At 39.1% G+C, this 17282-nt stretch overlaps 2 protein-coding genes across 5 annotated transcripts in view; both read left to right on the top strand.

Annotated features, from left to right (window-relative positions):
• Positions 1-1420: 1420 nt before the first annotated feature.
• TTG1 (Transducin/WD40 repeat-like superfamily protein) lies at positions 1421-7397 on the top strand. Of its 4 annotated transcripts, none has more exons than XM_077392247.1 (3): positions 1421-2300; positions 3346-3712; positions 7017-7397. In XM_077392247.1, the coding sequence occupies exons 1-2, from the start codon at positions 1570-1572 to the stop codon at positions 3671-3673; spliced, it is 1059 nt and encodes a 352-aa protein (XP_077248362.1). In that variant the 5' UTR covers positions 1421-1569; the 3' UTR covers positions 3674-3712; positions 7017-7397. The 4 variants fall into 4 exon arrangements, with proteins under 4 accessions (XP_077248362.1, XP_077248364.1, XP_077248365.1 ...); XM_077392249.1 differs by having other exon boundaries at positions 7053-7397; XM_077392250.1 differs by having other exon boundaries at positions 3346-3683.
• A 3171-nt stretch (positions 7398-10568) lies between these two features.
• Positions 10569-17282, top strand: part of LOC143887987 (mediator of RNA polymerase II transcription subunit 15a-like) — a 29495-nt gene continuing 22781 nt past the window's right edge. The window contains exons 1-2 of the mRNA XM_077392252.1: positions 10569-10727; positions 11760-11871. Coding sequence (XP_077248367.1) covers positions 11771-11871 — 101 coding nt within the window. The 5' untranslated portion in view covers positions 10569-10727; positions 11760-11770. The remainder of the gene's footprint in view (positions 10728-11759; positions 11872-17282) is intronic.

Here is a 17282-nt window from a genome sequence, read left to right on the forward strand (position 1 = left end):
TGGGTCAGGCCCTCGTACCCGCGGGTTACCGGTCAAAAAACAAAAACCCTTTTAAGATCTTCTTCTGATTATATGCTTTTAGAAGTGCTTTCGCAGTTCGGATAAAAATAACAGTTCTTCTTCTGATTATTTTGCTGTTTTCGGCATGAGTCTCATCTATGATGTGACCTATTGGATTGATGGTTCAGATTACTATGAACATAGCCATGTGCACAGTGGAGGAGTTGCTTAGATTGTTGCCTACGTTTTTGTTTGAAAAGTTTTTTGTCTATTTTTTTTTTCGGCTGCTACCATCAAATGCGAGTTTCTTGAGGAACAAGATTAGCGTCCAACACAAGCAAGCAATAAGTAACTTGATCGGATTGCAGATCATATAATGTTGACCGTTGATTTGGTCGGTCATTCATTGGGTCCAGATCCCACATTGACTGGAGTTTTCCTGGGTTACCCGCGGGTTTACCCAACCCGCACGGGTTGCCAGGTTGGGTCTGAGTTAGTGAAAAGCCTATCCATAGAAATGCGGGTATTTTTTACCCTTACCCGCTGGTACGTACCCGCGGTCGTACCCGTACCGCGCGGGTTACCTGTTTGCCAGGTCTACTCCCGTTTCCTTTTGTCATTTACATTGCAAGAAGAATAAGAAAGTTTTATAAACACCAGATCTCTTTTCTTACTTTTGAATGTGAAGGTGGGACTAAACATTTAGGAAGGAAGAAAGAATAACATACTTTTTGAAATCTATTAACAAACTTATAAATAATTAAAATATTTAAAAATAACTTTTTAATAATATTATTTAAAAATAACTTTTTAATAATATTTTTATATTAGGATACAAACAGAGATCAAGGATGCCGATCATGTAAAAGAAGCACAAGTGGAGGCTTTGTTTATGATTTCAATTCCACTCTCTTTTCTTTGGTACAGACGTAAAGTAGGTTAATGGTTGAGGCTTTGTTTCTCATCCCTTGCAAGTTAGATGCTTAGATATCACCTTACCTACCAAAAAAAAAAAAACAGAATTATTCACCATACCATGTTTTGATAATTGCACAGACTTACCTTGTCTTATACTAATAAACCAGCTGTCAAAGGTTATCACAGTTACCACAAGGGAAATGGTATCAGCACAACCATATTTTAATATTTTGCCGTACATTTCCCCAAAAAGCTCTCACAAGCCAATTAAAGAAGAAAAGACTGCAGGGTTTGTGCAAATATCAAGATAGGGTTGTGCTTCTGCTGATACCAAAATGCCTGTGAAGCAAATTAAGAAAGAAAAGACAAGGTGAGTTAGTGCAATTATCAAATTCCAATGTCACTAGCCTAGCATGGAATGATCGGTAGAAATCCAGGTCCGTAGTCTTCCACTCTACCACGTGTTCCTTGTACTGTTATAAGAAAAGTAAAACGTCTCTACTTTTCCTCTCTTTGACCATTCCCAATTTCTCTCTACCCATCTAACCCGATCTAATTATCTAACCCCATCAAACACCTGGTACCTCACCAAAAAAAAATAATCTCAAAATCGAAAACCCTTACTTACTCTTTTTCTCATTGAACCCAGAAATGGAGAATTCAACCCAAGAATCCCATCCAAAAACCAGCACTAACAACAACAACATATTCACATATGATTCCCCATTTCCCATCTATGCAGTTGCCTTTTCTTCCTCAACTGAAACCCCCAAAACCCACCGTCTAGCCGTTGGTAGTTTCTTAGAAGAATACACAAACAAAGTCGATATTCTCTCATTTGATGAAGAAACTCAAACTTTTAAAACCGACCCAAATCTCTCCTTTGATCATCCTTACCCACCCACCAAACTCATGTTCCAACCAAACCCTAACAAAACCCTTTTGAGAAAATCTGATCTTCTTGCCTCCTCTGGAGACTTTCTTCGTCTCTGGGATATCAAAGATTCATCTGATGGGGTCAAAAAAACCCTAATTGAACAGAGATCAGTGCTTAATAACAGTAAGACTAGCCAATTTTGCGCGCCACTAACGTCTTTTGATTGGAATGAGCTTGAGCCTAGGCGAATTGGGACGTCTAGTATTGATACTACTTGTACAATTTGGGATATTGAGAGGGGGGTTGTTGAGACACAGCTTATAGCTCATGATAAGGAGGTTTATGATATTGCTTGGGGAGAGGCTGGGGTTTTTGCTTCTGTTTCTGCTGATGGGTCGGTGAGGATTTTCGATTTGAGGGATAAAGAGCACTCTACTATCATCTATGAGAGCCCTCAGCCTGATACGCCGCTGCTTAGACTGGCTTGGAACAAGCAGGACTTGAGGTATTGTGAAACTAGTAATTAGTCTAAAAGTTTAAGTTTATAGAGTTGGTGTTATTTAATTAATCATTTATACTTCAACACTTCGTGTTGGCTGAATTTTTAATATCAATGAGTTGTTGGGTTTTGAACATAGGACGTGCTGTGAGGAATAGGTCTGAAACCATGTGACACAACCAATTACAACAAAAGCTTAAGCTGTTAGAGTTGGTTTTGTTAGTCATTTATATTTCAACACTCCCTATGACCGCTTGGCCCCTCCTTTTTGGGTTGGCCGTATACCTGGATTTTTAATATCGAGGAGTTGTTGGATTTTGAACTCAGGATTGAGGCAATAACTCTGATACCATGTGGAACAACCAATTACTCCAAAAGCTTAAGCTGTTAGAGTTGTTGTTATTTATTCAGTAATACTTCAACACTACTCGTTGGCCGAATTTTTAATATCAAGAAGTTCTTGGGTTTTGAGTCCTGGATTTGTCGCGAGCAAGGTTTTAAATTTCGGTTTCGGGGTATATTTTGGTCGCCACCGAAACTGAAATTTCGGCTGAAATTCGGTAAAGGGCCTCGAAATTTCGGTTTTTTGGGCCAAATTTTCAGTAATTTCGGCTGAAATTTGGTAATGGATTAAAAAATTAATGTATTTTCCGAAATTTCGGCGAAATTACCGAAATTTGGTACATTTTGCCAATTTCGGATTTCGGTTTCGGTCTTGACCGAAATCTGAAAATTCGGATTTCAGCTGAAATTTAAAACCTTGGTCGTGAGGCAATTAGCTCTGATACCATGTGAAACAACTAATTACTCCAACAGCTTAAGCTGTTAGAATTGGTGTTATTTAATCATTTATATTTTTACACTTCCCTTCACGTGTGGCCCTCTTATTTGGGTTGGCCGTACGTGTGGATTTTTAATATCAAGGAATTGTTGGGTTTTGAACCCAAGACCTATTGTGAGGCAATAGCTCTGATACCATGTGAAACAACCAATTACTCCAAAAGGTTAAGCTGTTAGACTTGGTGTTATTTAATCATATATACTTCAACAGGTATATGGCGACGGTCTTGATGGATAGTAATAAGGTGGTAATTTTGGACATCCGATCTCCGACGATGCCTGTTGCCGAATTGCAGAGGCATCGAGCGAGCGTGAATGCCATCGCCTGGGCCCCGACAAGTTCCCGCCATATCTGTTCAGCAGGGGACGACTCTCAGGCCCTCATTTGGGAATTGCCAACAGTCGCAGATCCGAATGGGATTGATCCGAACCTGGTGTACTTGGCGGGGTCAGAAATCAACCAGCTGCAGTGGTCGTCTCTCCAGCCGGATTGGATTGCAATCGCATTTGCAAATAAGATGCAACTACTCAGAGTTTGAGATGCTTTCGGTGTGTGGTATCCTCTTCTTAGATAATCGGTAAAATTCATCACACTCACAGAAACATTCTGATATGCAATAGAAATGGCAGCATGTAGTTAGATTCATTCTTCAATTCAGCAGTTTCTTAGCACTACAAGAAAAAAATATATTAACCAAATTGCTCTTAGCAAAAAATCTGATACCAGCCAACTTGACAACCAAAACAGAACAAGCCTACTAATTTGCTTCCCACATCATGCATGCTATTTGTCATTTGCTCTTTATCATTAAAAAAGAAAAGTATATATTTGGGTGATACAATAGTTTGCATTGCATTTGTTATTGTAGTAATTTCATTCAAGTGGTAGACCTTTTCTCTTGGTTCTGCATACATTTATTTATCCGCTGATGGGACTTGTTTGCTGCATGGGAACTAGCATTCGAGATTATAGCTCAGAAATGTGGTTTGGGGAGTTTAGGTAGCTGGCTAAAGTCTATTGTTTTTTGCTTTGCTTTAAAGTCTAAAACAATAACGTATCTTTTCTTCCCTTTCCATGTAACCAATCACATGAAAAATTGACAAAAAGTTAAATTCATGGCTGCTTTCCATTGATTTTCCAGGGAAATGTATCCTTTCCATGCACCCAAAACACTTATAAGAAGAAACGCCCCTATTTTTGGTAGATTTTTAATGATATCTATTTTGGATAATCGATTTAGATATTAGTGATTGTGATTTATGATATTATCCTTGAGACATTGTCGTTATGAAAAGCTTTTTTTTAATTTTTTATGAAAGGCTCTTCTTTTTTTTTAATGGTTGTCTTTATGAAAGGCTAGTCTTTATTTCTACTTTTTTCTTGAATTATGTCAGTCAACTGCATCTTACAAAGAGTAAAATTCATGTGGACTATATTTTGACTTCTCTTCATTGTCTCCTGTTATATAGTGTTAGTGCTTATGTGTTATAACTATTATTACTAAAAATAAGCATGATAATATCATATTGCTACATCTCTATTGTACCTGTGATTGCATGCATGTTCTTGAAACTTTAATTTTAATTTTTTTTTTTTTTGAAATTTATGTCATTTACTATTATAACTAAAAATAAGCCTCATAATATTATATTATATTGCTACTATTTTTTTTTGGGTGATGGTGGGATGGGGTGGGGGGTGTATTGAACCCCCAACCTCTAGGTCAAAGAAACAAAGCCCTGACCTTTGAGCTAGGGGTCCAATCCAATCCCTTATATTGCTACTATTTATATAAACTAAGTATGGGAATCCAATATTGTTGAGGAATTTTAGCATTGCTGAATATCATGGTTGATTATAGGACACATCTCCACTGTACATGTGGTTTGCATGCATTTAAAACAATTTCAGATTTGTAATTTTTATCTCTTTATCCTCTTTTTTGAGATGATGGCCCTATAAAAATTCATCCCTTTTGAGTTTATAGCTCTAGTAAAAGTGGAATCTGATAGGGTCCTCTAGCTTTAGTTGTATGTTTCAGCTGCCACTCTTAAGTTGCTTTCCTTTCGGGGTTCTGATTTCCTGCAAACTCCTTTTACTTAAATGTTCATCAACACAATATAATTAGCCTCCAAAGTCTAGAGAATTACAAGAGCCCATTCCTACAAAAATTTACCAGAATAGTCCCTTCACCATTCCGGATTCATTTTATAGAAGAGTGGCAAAGTTTACAGCCGGCTACCAACCTGACACCAACCCTCCTCCTTCATCCTGGCTTGGGACAGGTTGTGAAAAACACTACGGATGGCAAGTCTAGTGAGTTTCCAATTACAATAGGACTGCACCAAGGATCGGCTCTAAGCCCTTATCTTTCTATGCTAGTTATGGATGAACTTACGGAGGGTATCAAGGATGGGGTGCCATGGTGTATGTTATTTGCAGATCACATAGTATTAATTGACGAAACCAAAGCAGGAGATAATGCTAAGTTAGAGTTATGGATAACTACTTTGGAATCCAAAGGTTTTAGACTGAATAGGACTAAGAATATATGGAGTGCAACTTTAGTACTGTAAGGCGGGGCGAGGATGTAGTAAATATGACTGGACAGGAGGCACCTAAGAGGGATGTATTTCGCTATCTTGGTTCAATCCTACATAAGGCAGGAGAGATTCAAGAGGATGTTAACCACATAATAAGAGCTGGTTGGTTGAAGTGGAAGCATGCTTTAGGAGTTCTGTGTGACCATAAAATACCTACCAAATTGAAGGGAAAGTTTTATAAGACAGTTGTGAGGCCAGCCATGCTATACGGCTCAGAATGTTGTGCCACCAAGAAGCAGCATGTGCATAAGATGAGTGTAGAGGAGATGTGAATGCTTAGATGGATGTGCGGCCACACAAGATTAGATAGAATTAAAAATGAAGACATTTGTAGAAAGGTGGGGGTGGCACCAATTGAGGAGAAGATGAGAGAGTACCGCTTAAGGTGGTTTGGGCATATCCAACGCGGGCCTCTGGATGCTCCAGTGAGAAGAAGTGACTCGTGCCAAATTGATGGCGTAAAAAGAGGTAGGGGCAGACTGAAAATAACAACTTGGGTAGAAACAGTGAGGAAAAACTTGATGGCTAGGAACATAACAGAGAACCATGACCTTGGATAGGGGAGAATGGAAGAAAATGATCCATGTAGACGAACCCAACTAGTGTCAGGATTAGACTTAGTCAATTTGAGCAGGGTAGATTCTTTCACCTTCTTCATGAAAATTTTCTAAAGGATTCATTAGCCAACCCCAACTAGTTTGGGACAAAGGCTTAGTTGAGTTGAGTTTTGTTTGAGTCCCTTCACCATATGAGAGTCATTAGTCATGGATACAAATCATGTCTAATCATTTCCTACAAAAATTTCATGTTCATGATTCTCATCAATTAGACCTCACAAAGAAAAATTAAATCTAATTTGATGTAATAATATTTTTACATGTATAGATAAATCATGAAATCGTTTGATGAAACACCATATCAACTAACAGTGACCAGATTTCTTAAAGTTCTAATTAAACGAGGGATCATCTAAATATAATCTCTTCATTAGGAGTGGTAGATTCTGTATTGAGCATCCACATCCTATGTACCATGTGTGCGATCCAAAAATATATGTATATATTCACCATTTGGTAATATATCAAACGGTGAATACATGGATTTTCTTGTAATTAGCTGCTTAGGATGTGATGATTTTTTCTCTCAAAATGAGATGTCAGACACAATTAGCATCCTGAGTTGTGAATATCCCATGTATGGTCATTTCATAATTTGTTCGAACGTGAAGAATTGGACTCTGTTGTGATGATACTGCTTCTCTCTTTTTTTCTTCCTCAGATGCTTAAACAGAAACCTATGAATAACTACGTGCAGATCCGCTCTTGGCGTCTTGGTGAGGATTTTCTGTATAAGATGATGTTGGGGTGATGGGTTCAACTTTTCCATGTATCAAGCACCGTGTGTTTTGGCCTCCCAAGCATGACCGACCGGAAAATTGTAAGGTTAATCGAAGGGATTCGCGCTAATATCAGTTCTTTCTATGGAAAAATTGAAAATTGTAAGAGATCATCAGTCATGGTCTGGTTGAATTAGCTGATTCTGTCAAATAACCCTAAACCCACTCTCTCTTGTGGCGTCAATGTATCTCGAACTGCTGCTGAAAATGCATATGATTAAGCCCACTGTTTCTTGTGAAATGTTAATCCTGCCTGTTATATTTTTTTTTTCCTGCTGTATTTTCATGTAAATTGGTATCATTTCTCCCATTCTAGCAAAATCAAAATGGCATTGCTTCTTTAGAGATGGATTGAGATGGAAGTGCCTCATTGACAGAGCCGATCCAACTGCAAAAGAATCTACTCTTTTATTTTGTTGTCTCTAGCACATCATGTGATGAACACGAGAAGACATGGGATGGGAACATTTTACAATTAAATAGCATTACATTATAGATGTAAAGATGCAATGCATTTCATAGAGGGCATTTGGTGAATCAATTGCATATAATGTTGTAATTTTGTGATCATCGACTGGATCCTGTGGAGACGCCAGATTATGTCAGATCATGTATCATGTTTCCATTGGTCAGTCATTCACAAATTGGACGAGATTATGTCCTTGTTCATTTTGATTTAATTTAATTTATTAGCTTCCTATTGGAAATAGCCTTGCCTTAGTTGAATTAGGAGTTTGAAAATCTTTATTAGAGTTTGTTTCATCCAAGAAGAATTTTAGAGTTTTTTTAGGAATTTAAGAAAGTAAGTTAGTACAAAATTGTGAGAATTTTAGGATAGCCTGTTTTAGATAAACTAGGAAACCTACTCTATGTAGGAAAAGTTCATGTCTTAAGCATGAGAGATTTGTTCCACTTCTGTGGAATGGGAAACTTCACCAAGAAAGTAGCATTTGGTCTTTAAGGTTCCGATTTTAAGGCTTTATGTCCAGCAGAGATAAAATCCTCTGTAAAAACGTACCGATGGAAACGATTTTATGCTTTTTGATATATGATATAAAGGCTACCTTGCTCAGCAAAAACATGTCAACCCTCTCATCTTTATCTTCGGTCGACTGATAGCTTTAGCCACCTTGCAACAGCAATTGAGAGCCATTTTCTTTTAGCTTTAGCCACCCCTTTTTGTTGGACACAAACCCAGCACTGTTTTAGTTTTAATACCCATAAATTCTAGCCGATTTCCTCCACAACAATCGACCTCTATTCACCAACGATCCCACATTCTTCCCTTGTTTATTTGACCAGCCTGGTTTTTTTTTCAGCTGTGACCTTCACTCTTCTTTGTTAACTCGAAAACCACCAACTGCCACCAACTTCTTGTTTTCTTGAAATCGTAAACTCCTTGAGAAACATTCATCTTGATTCCATAACAACCCTTAGACCTTCATTAAGAGTTCACCCATAGGATTTCCTACACAACAACGCTCCCTTCCACCCTTTTTTCAACAATTCCAATAACCCTTTTTAATTTTTAGGGCCCGTTTTAGATACCTCACATTTTGTATTTGGACTTGGAATTGAGTTTTGAATACAAAATGAATACTCATGTTGAGGGAGACAGAGAGGGAATGGGGTACTTCCTACTGGAGGGGAGAGGCTGATGAGCAAAGAGGGTGAAGAAAATTGCCAGTGGATTTCCAATTACTTATTTCCACATCATATTTCGAAATCTGATTTTTTTCATTGTCAGCCGTTGATTTGGAAATCAAAGGATCTGATCCGAATCTAAATCACAATACAGAAAGGGCTGCAAATGTGAGGAATCCAAATCAAAATCTTTTCAGCATCCATACGGGCCCTTAATGTCCTTTTTTCTTTTATTTTCCTTGTCTTTCCCTTTTCCACATAATTTTTCCTTCACTTTCCTTTAGTTTTTTCCTCATTTTCTTTCCTTTTCTTCTGAAAATTAAAACTTCGGCTACTAAGGGGCCGTTTGGATACACGAATTTTAGAATCTAGGTTTTTGGTTTGAAAACGATGTAAAAGAGGGTCATGATCAAGCTGCTGGTATGCTGCCCTGCAGCGTTTCTTAGATTTTAAGTGAGAAAATCAGGTTTTAGAAATCTCTCCCACATCCAACGATTTCTAAAACCTGGAAACATGGGACGATCGCCAGCTCTCTTGTTGTCGGAAAGAAGGGCGAGAGGTAAAAAATGAGTCAAAAATGACGGCTGGTCCACTTCTTCTCTTGTCTCTTAGCTACAATTTTGAAGAAATCCCGAATTCTAAAATCCACGTATCCAAACAGCAAACGGCCCCTAAGGATATGCGGATTTTAGAATCCAGGCTTTTAGTTTGAAAACAGTGTAAAAGAGGGTTCATGATCAAGCAGCTACATGATGTCGTGACAGCGTTTTTTGGATTTAAAGTGAGAAATTCAGGTTTTAAAAATGTCCACGATTTTCCGTCAAAAATAGGCTCGATTTTGGTGAAAAATTCGCCCCATAGTTTTTGGTCCCAAGTTGGCTGACAAACGTGAGACATTGAATGACTAGATAATGCTTTCCCATTTAACCGTTTTTGGTGAAAAGGAAGTATGATTTTCCATTTACTTCCTCGCGTTTCGTGGGCTACCAAGCAAACGGGTATTTGTTTATCATATTGAGATGGACACTCAAGGTCAACCTTGGTCCACATCAATTTTTGGAATTGGGATTACCAGTTTGAATTTTTTTATTAGAGGAATGGTCCAGCACCTTGCAACCTCATTATAACACAATGAGCCCATTCACTTTGGCATTAGTTGATCCAAGCTTATATTGTACATTGATTGTTGTTGTTGTTTGGGCCATACGAGATCCAAAGTAGGGCCTATCAAATTGATGGTTCAGATAAATTTAGATCCAATGAAGGAGTCTCAGGACCACAGTTTCTATGGCCCAAACGACGAGTGAGGTAAAAAAATAAAGAAAGAAAGAAACAATGAGTGAGAAATGTGAGATTTTATATGGTATAAGCCCTTATAGTCCCGTATTTTTTAAAAAGTACTGTACGTGACCACACTATAGGATGATCCAAACCGTCAGTATGACGAGCCACAACTTAAATAGCTTGTGCCCAAAAAAAATCATTTCCATAGGACAATCCTAGCGCTCCGATCTATAGATGTTCCCATAATAGGCAGTTCCACTGTAGATCGGAGGGTTGAGATCATCCTATAAAAATGATTTTTTTGGGCTAACCGAGTTGGGAACCGAACAAATAGCGTTCTAACACGTTAGAAATCTTTTCCACTTTTTCCCATGAAAATTGCAAAACTACCCCTTCCATTGATCCATTCCATGGTAAACCGAGTTGGGACCGAGAGTGGAACCGAAGAAATTGCCTCTTAACCGAACATTAGAAATCTCTCACTTGATTTTGCCATGTGGCATGTAGGAATTTGTTAGGTTACAGTCTCGGTTCTACTCTCCGTCTCCATAGCAGCACTCGTTCATATAAATTGGAAACGAGAGACAGCGTGAAATCACTTTTTATCCTTGCACGCTTTCCTCTTGGATTTGGGTCCGAGCGATCTCCGATTCGATTCATCTCAGGTTTGTCCTCACATTTCCTTTTCATGCACAAACCCTAATTCCTCTCTTTCCTCCATTTTTTAATTGTTCATTTGTCTGGTTTTTCTTATGTTAATTGTTGATCGGTGTTGATGATTATTCCTTTGAGAAAAGGATAGAATGTGACGATGATAAAACAGAATTTTTAAACAGGTTTCTGGGATAATTGGGCTAGGGTTCATAAACCCTTTTTTGGGATTCACATATTACAAACTACTTTGAATACGGTTAGTCCCTAAATAGTGGTATCCAAAGAGACATGCAATAATTTTTTATGCAAATAATCTTATGACCAAGGTTTTAAATTTGGGAGGACCGAAACCAAAACGTTCCGAAACTGAAATTGCCGAAAATTTACCAAATTTCGGTCTCGGCGAAATTTTTGATAAAATATTAATTTTTTATTCCTTTACAGAATTTCTGCCGAAATTTCGGTAATTTCAGCCGAAATGCTGGCCCAAAAAAATTACATTTCAAGCGCCTTGACCAAAATTTTGGGATTTAGGCTGAAATTTCGGTTTAGGTGAGGAACGAAATTACCCCCGAAACCAAAATTTAAAACCTTGCTAATGACTATAAAAAGATGCGTGTGTATCGTGAATTACTTAATCTACAAATGATTATATTTAGCTTTAAAACCATTTTTTTAATGGTTTCACTCAATTTAATTTTAAGGCCCTGTTCGTTTGAGATTATGACAACCGATCGTGAGCCTACCAATTATTGGACTCAAATTACTTTAATTTTTGGTCCAATAACAGTTTTTGGCCTCACCATTGGTTATTATAATCTCAAATGAACAGGGCCTAAAAGTATTAGCATATAAGATTGTAGGAAAATAGTTTTTTGTGGTATCCATTGTCATAATCGCATCCATGCTGTGGTTTTTTTATGTCTTTCAAGTTCTTTCCTTCTTCCAGTTTGTATGGAAAAACCTTTTATTTTTATTGAATTTATGAAACCATAAAACAGCTCCCTCCTTTTTTGTACGCCTGATTTCCATGTTGTTTTCAGTATCTGAGGCAATGGGGCTAGTGTTCGATCAGGGTGTCTCTCAATCTTCTCAATCTGTTGACTGGAGAACCCAACTATCTGATGATTCCCGAGAAAGGATCATCAACAAAATGTCAGTTTATTTCAACTCGACAGTGTCAGATCATATTATATTGTAGAATGCTGTTTTCATGTTATTCTTACTTTCATTTCTGTAATTGCATGCGGTTAGCACAGTTATCCATGTCTAGAACTCTAGATGGATGGTACCCATAACTAGCTCCTGATACTAATTGATTTTGTATGTAGACTGCAGTCTAGATTATAAATAGGGACCCAATTCATAACCTCATATGGTTCTTGTTCATAGTGTCGTGCTTATATAGTCTACTGCCACAATTCTTTGGAAAGGCTTTAAGACAAGGTGACCATTGTCTTGAAAGGAAGTGTAGAAAATCCGAGAAATACTTCTCAACACGGATCAAACACGATGTGCAATAATATACCAAAAGAACGATGCAGAGAAACACAATCATACAATCACACAAGATTTTACATGGTTCGGCACTGCCTACCTCCATGGGGGGAATATTTTCACTATTTCGGTCTAGGGTTACAAAGTCTCTTCTTCTTGGCCAAGAAAACACAAAAGAATAAAACCTCATCCGGCAACCCTAACATGTGGCTTATATATCAACGTCACTACATGGAGAAATTTACCGAAATACCCTTAAGAGCAAACCCAAAACTTAAATTTCCCTTCCGGAGTGTAGCTCGACACGCATGTGCGACGTGCACATTAGTCCCTCAGGGTCCTGTATAATGCCAGAATACAAGACATCTGCACAACAGGAAGGATGGGCAGTGGGCATTAGACCTGTCTTAGATCGTCATGTCAATCCCTTCCTCTCTTTTTTTGAATGCCATTGTCAATCCCTTCCTTAGAGATAATTATTTCCAGTGGATTTACTAAGGCACTATTTACTTATTGAAAGATAATCTGTCAAGCAGAATGTTATGTATATCATTTGGAGCCATTAGATGCTTCGGCTGAGTTTAAGCATAAAGTACTCATAAGGTGATACCTTTAACTCCCCATGGTCCTGCCATTCTAAATAATTGTTCATCTTTCTTTCCTTTTTTTCAGAGGCAGTTGGGGGTTAGGCGGACCCGACCATATTAATTAAGAAAAAAGAGGGAGGATTACACTCTGATATACATTTCTCCCTTACTATCCTCAAGGATCAAAAGAATTAAATCATTTGCAATAGAGGGGGAATGCCTTTCCCTTTACAGGGACAAGAGGAGGATTTGGAGAGAAATTCAGCTATGGAATTTGCTTCTCGGGCTCTTCCCCACTTGCATTTGACTATGTAGTTGGAAAAGGATCATTTGGGAAAAAAACATAAGCAATCAATCTCCTCCAAGTTGACTGCTCCACCTCATAATGTAAACAAATTCAATTTTGATAGTAATTCCATAGGAGATCCCATTCCGAACCCAGCTTGCATTGGAGGTATTCTCAGAAACTAGTTTGGAGTTGCTATCAAATGTTTCTCTGAACCATGTGGATCGACGGATGCTAACAAGGCGGAAGCAAAGGCATTGTTCATGGGCCTACGGATATTTAAAGAAAACTTTGGTGGTACATGCATTATTGAAGGCAATTCTAGTAACATGATTCCATGGGCCCAACATTCTTCAGCAGGACCTTGTAGGCTTGCATAAACTATTCTAGAAATGAGATTGGAAAAGAGAGAGGTGGATGTATTGACAAAGGAAGGAATTGATCGTTATGTCCTAATTATTAGCGACTGCTTTTCAATCATTTAATCTACCTGCTTTTATGTGGTACTGTTTTTTCTGTTTTGTCTGGACATCTTGTCCATCTTATTGTATGTTTCTTTTATCTTTGAACCAATTTCCTTTTCTCAAAAAAAAAAAAAAAAGTGGGAGATTTATCAGCCAAGCAAAGAATTTGAGCCCTTAAAGGTCTAGCTTTCTAAGTACACAAACCGCTCCTGTTGATGATGTCTATCACTAGAAGGGAATCTGACTCAATTTACACATTGCTGAATTTGTTAGAAGCAGCAATATCAAGGCCTCTGCAGATACCCATGAGCTCAAGCATGGAAATTTCTTCCATGGGACAGTCAAGAGAGAAAGCCGAGCTGACTCTTCTCATGTGGTTCCGTATGGCTTCACCAATGCAACCCGTAACAACAGTAAAAGAGGGATCCACATTAAGTTTTATCTCACCAACGGATGGCTTGCTCTAAGAACAATACTGGGTAAACTTAAGTTTTTGGTATGAGCATGCAATTAAGGCTATACACAATATAAATCTGTTGAGGGGGCTGATCCAAAATTGGAACGGATCGAATCCAATTCGCGATGTGTGGATCTCCGACGGTTGCACCTCGTCCAACACAGCAGCAACTTTGCACAATAAAAAAAAACGTCATCTTTTACTTATATCCTAACTAGAAACTAGAAAACATAGAGCCAGCCATAAAAAAGGCCTAATGGGCATGGGAACTATTGCCCATCTTCCATCAAATTCTAAAAGGAAGAAAAATAGACTTATCTATATCTACATCCTAAACTCTTTCCAAACTCATCCCTTGGACGTCTCCCTGTGGAGTATCCCAAGGAGAAATGAACTACTTATTTCTATTGGCTGCAAACATGCCATTCATCTTGGACTCTTCTAATTGGACTGTTAGAAGTCCTAGCTACACGGTCTTCTATAGACAATTGTCCATCTCAATCCAGAAACTGTTTTGGTTGTCATCCAGCCATCTCCCAACAGTCCAAAGACCCAAACGTATGGAAATGCTATTCCTTCTGGTCAAGTAACCTGCTGAGTCACCCGTCATGTCACTAGCTGCTTAATCAACGTCCAGGGCCAAAACATGCAACATCAGCCGTGGCAAAAAAGACACTTGTCAGCTTTTCGTGGCTTTCCTGCTATGTTTATGCTTCTAATTGGGCCCACTCCTCCCTCGCGCGCACACGCACCGCCTTTGAAGGATTTTGGTCCTTCAAAATCAACAATCGAGATTGAGGAAAGCTATCGACCCCTCACCTGTACAAGTCCACCTTGCTTGGCTCGACCTAGGCCCACCTTTTCCAGTTGAACGATGTTCAGTCCCACCCACCTTGGATTCTATCACGGTTTGTTCACGGCTTTTGCCTCGTCTCGGTCAAGGAGCCTTCGGGGTACGTCTTCGTTCTCTCTTCTACTTATGACTTGCCGATTGGATGGGCCTGGTCTTTGGTGCGTCCGTCGTTTGCGAACCACAAATCTTTTGCCTTGTCATGAGCATCACGAATTTGCCTCTGGGGTTCACCAATCATTTAGCCTGAGTGGCGGAGATGAGTGAACATGCACCTTCTGTTGGTTGATTCGCCTTGATGATGTAATCCTTCCCATCTTTGAAGAGCCGATACCTTCTCTCTTTATGGTAGAAGATGGCGTCACGGTCCCATAGATACTGACTACCAAGGATTACTTGGCAAACATCTAACGGTACTACCTCGCAAGTAACTTTGTCTACGTACTAGGATTATCTTTGCATGCATTTCGCACCACATCCGCATTTTTAAACATTGCCCTCGGCTTTTACGACATGAAAAGCAGCCTTAGATTCTTCTTCCTTGTCTGTGTTTTGGGCTCTCGTCGGTCGTAGCTTGGGGTGCAGTATCCAACACTCCTCGGTTGTGTGTCCGGGTCGTTTTAGTTGTCACACTGCGCCTTACAAACTGTATTGGTGTACTTGCTCGGCTTTGGATCAGACTTGGATTTGTCTCTTATCCAATACTCCTCGGTTGTGTGTCCGGGTCGTTTTAGTTGTCACTCTGCGCCTTACAAACTGTATTGGTGTACTTGCTCGGCTTTGGATCAGACTTGGATTTGTCTCTTTTCCAATTATCTTTCTTCTTAAGCCGTCGATTTCGGTTCTGTTTTTTCTTCTTTTTTTTGAAAATTGACATTTTTCATTGATATTGGAATAGCATTGGGGACCATGAGTCCCATCATGCATTACATAATATCAAAGGGAACTGGAACGGGCGTACCCAGAACCAGGAAAAAACCATTAAAGCAAAGTAAAAAACATTAACGTATCTTTTTTTCCCTACTTCATTCCATTAGCAATCTTCCTTTTAAGATTCTAAAAGATTCTTTCTACACCCTTGGACCTCCCTTCAAAGTAAAGCCCATTAAATCTTCAACCGGCTCACCTATGCCGAGCACTTCCCCAACTCCTCCATGATATGTTGGATTTGGAAGTCCGGCATGTCAATGAGAAGATGCTTCATAATCCGATTCGAGAATTCAGGGTTTTTTCTGCTGGCGATCCTCTCTTCCACCAGCAGGATACCTACCACCTTGTTAGCTTTCCAATTCAGCCGCCTCTCGGCCATTTCTTTGCTTAACAATAATTGAAGAAGGGGTGTTTGTATAGCGGCAAATGGGTATCTTTGACCAAGTCCATCCCGTAGAGCCTGTACATAGTGAGGGGACGATCTTCAGCCTCTAGTTTGCATAATTTCCACTGCTTTCGGAGAAGATCCCCCGACATCTATGGGTTGGATCTTAGTTGTAAATTCCGTTCCGGTGGCCATTCCGTTTTGGCCACCGAAACAGAATTCGGGTGGGATTTCGATCATTCCGGTGCTTTCCGGTCGAAACTTTTCGGTCACACAAATCCCCTTTCTCGAAATTTCGGTGGGATTTATGTCATTCCGATGCATTCTAATGGCCATAAAATGGTCATAAACGGTCATAAAATGAGGGTAAAAGGGTCAAAAAGCAATCCCAACGGCTATAATGGCATTCTCGTATTTTTTTCAAAAAATTTGTGCATTTTCAGAATCGCGAAACAGGGCATTCTGCCGGAATGGGCTGGAATGACCGGCCGGAACGGAAAATATGCCCAAACCGTTCCGGATTCCGAGCCGGAACCGGAATTCAGGTCCATTCCGGCCAAAACGGAAAGGAATTGATAACTAAGAGTTGGATCGTTGATGGAAGATTTCGGTTCTTGATCACCATGGCTTTGATGCTGGCTTCCTCAATATTGTTGATGGGGAAGAGATTTAACTCTTCTCTGATATACTCGTGTGGCCCACCTAGGTACTTCATAAAAGTTCCTCGTTCCTTTAGGGAGATCCCAAGCACTATGGCTTGTTTGTGGAACTCTATGGTATACTCTTGCACCCATGGTTTTAAATTTCGACCGAAATCCGAAATTTCCGTGAAGACCGAAACGAAATGGTACCGAAACCAAAATTTCCGAAACTTCGCTCGAAATTTTGAAAATTTGGTCGAAATTTATAATTAAATAATAATTTTTTATTCCGTTAACTAATTTCGATCGAAATTTCGTCCCAAAAATCCGGGATTTCGTGGGCCAATACCAAATTTTGGGATTTCGGCTGAAATCTCGGTTTCGGATAACTCCGAAATTTTAGCTGAAACCGAAAATTTAAACCATGGTTGTACCGTTTGCTCGAATTGTTGTCGTAGATACTACCCGC

Source organism: Tasmannia lanceolata, unplaced genomic scaffold (assembly GCF_043159265.1).
Source record: "Tasmannia lanceolata isolate RefF3 unplaced genomic scaffold, GAP_Taslan_0.1 ptg000012l, whole genome shotgun sequence".
NCBI lineage: Eukaryota > Viridiplantae > Streptophyta > Magnoliopsida > Canellales > Winteraceae > Tasmannia > Tasmannia lanceolata.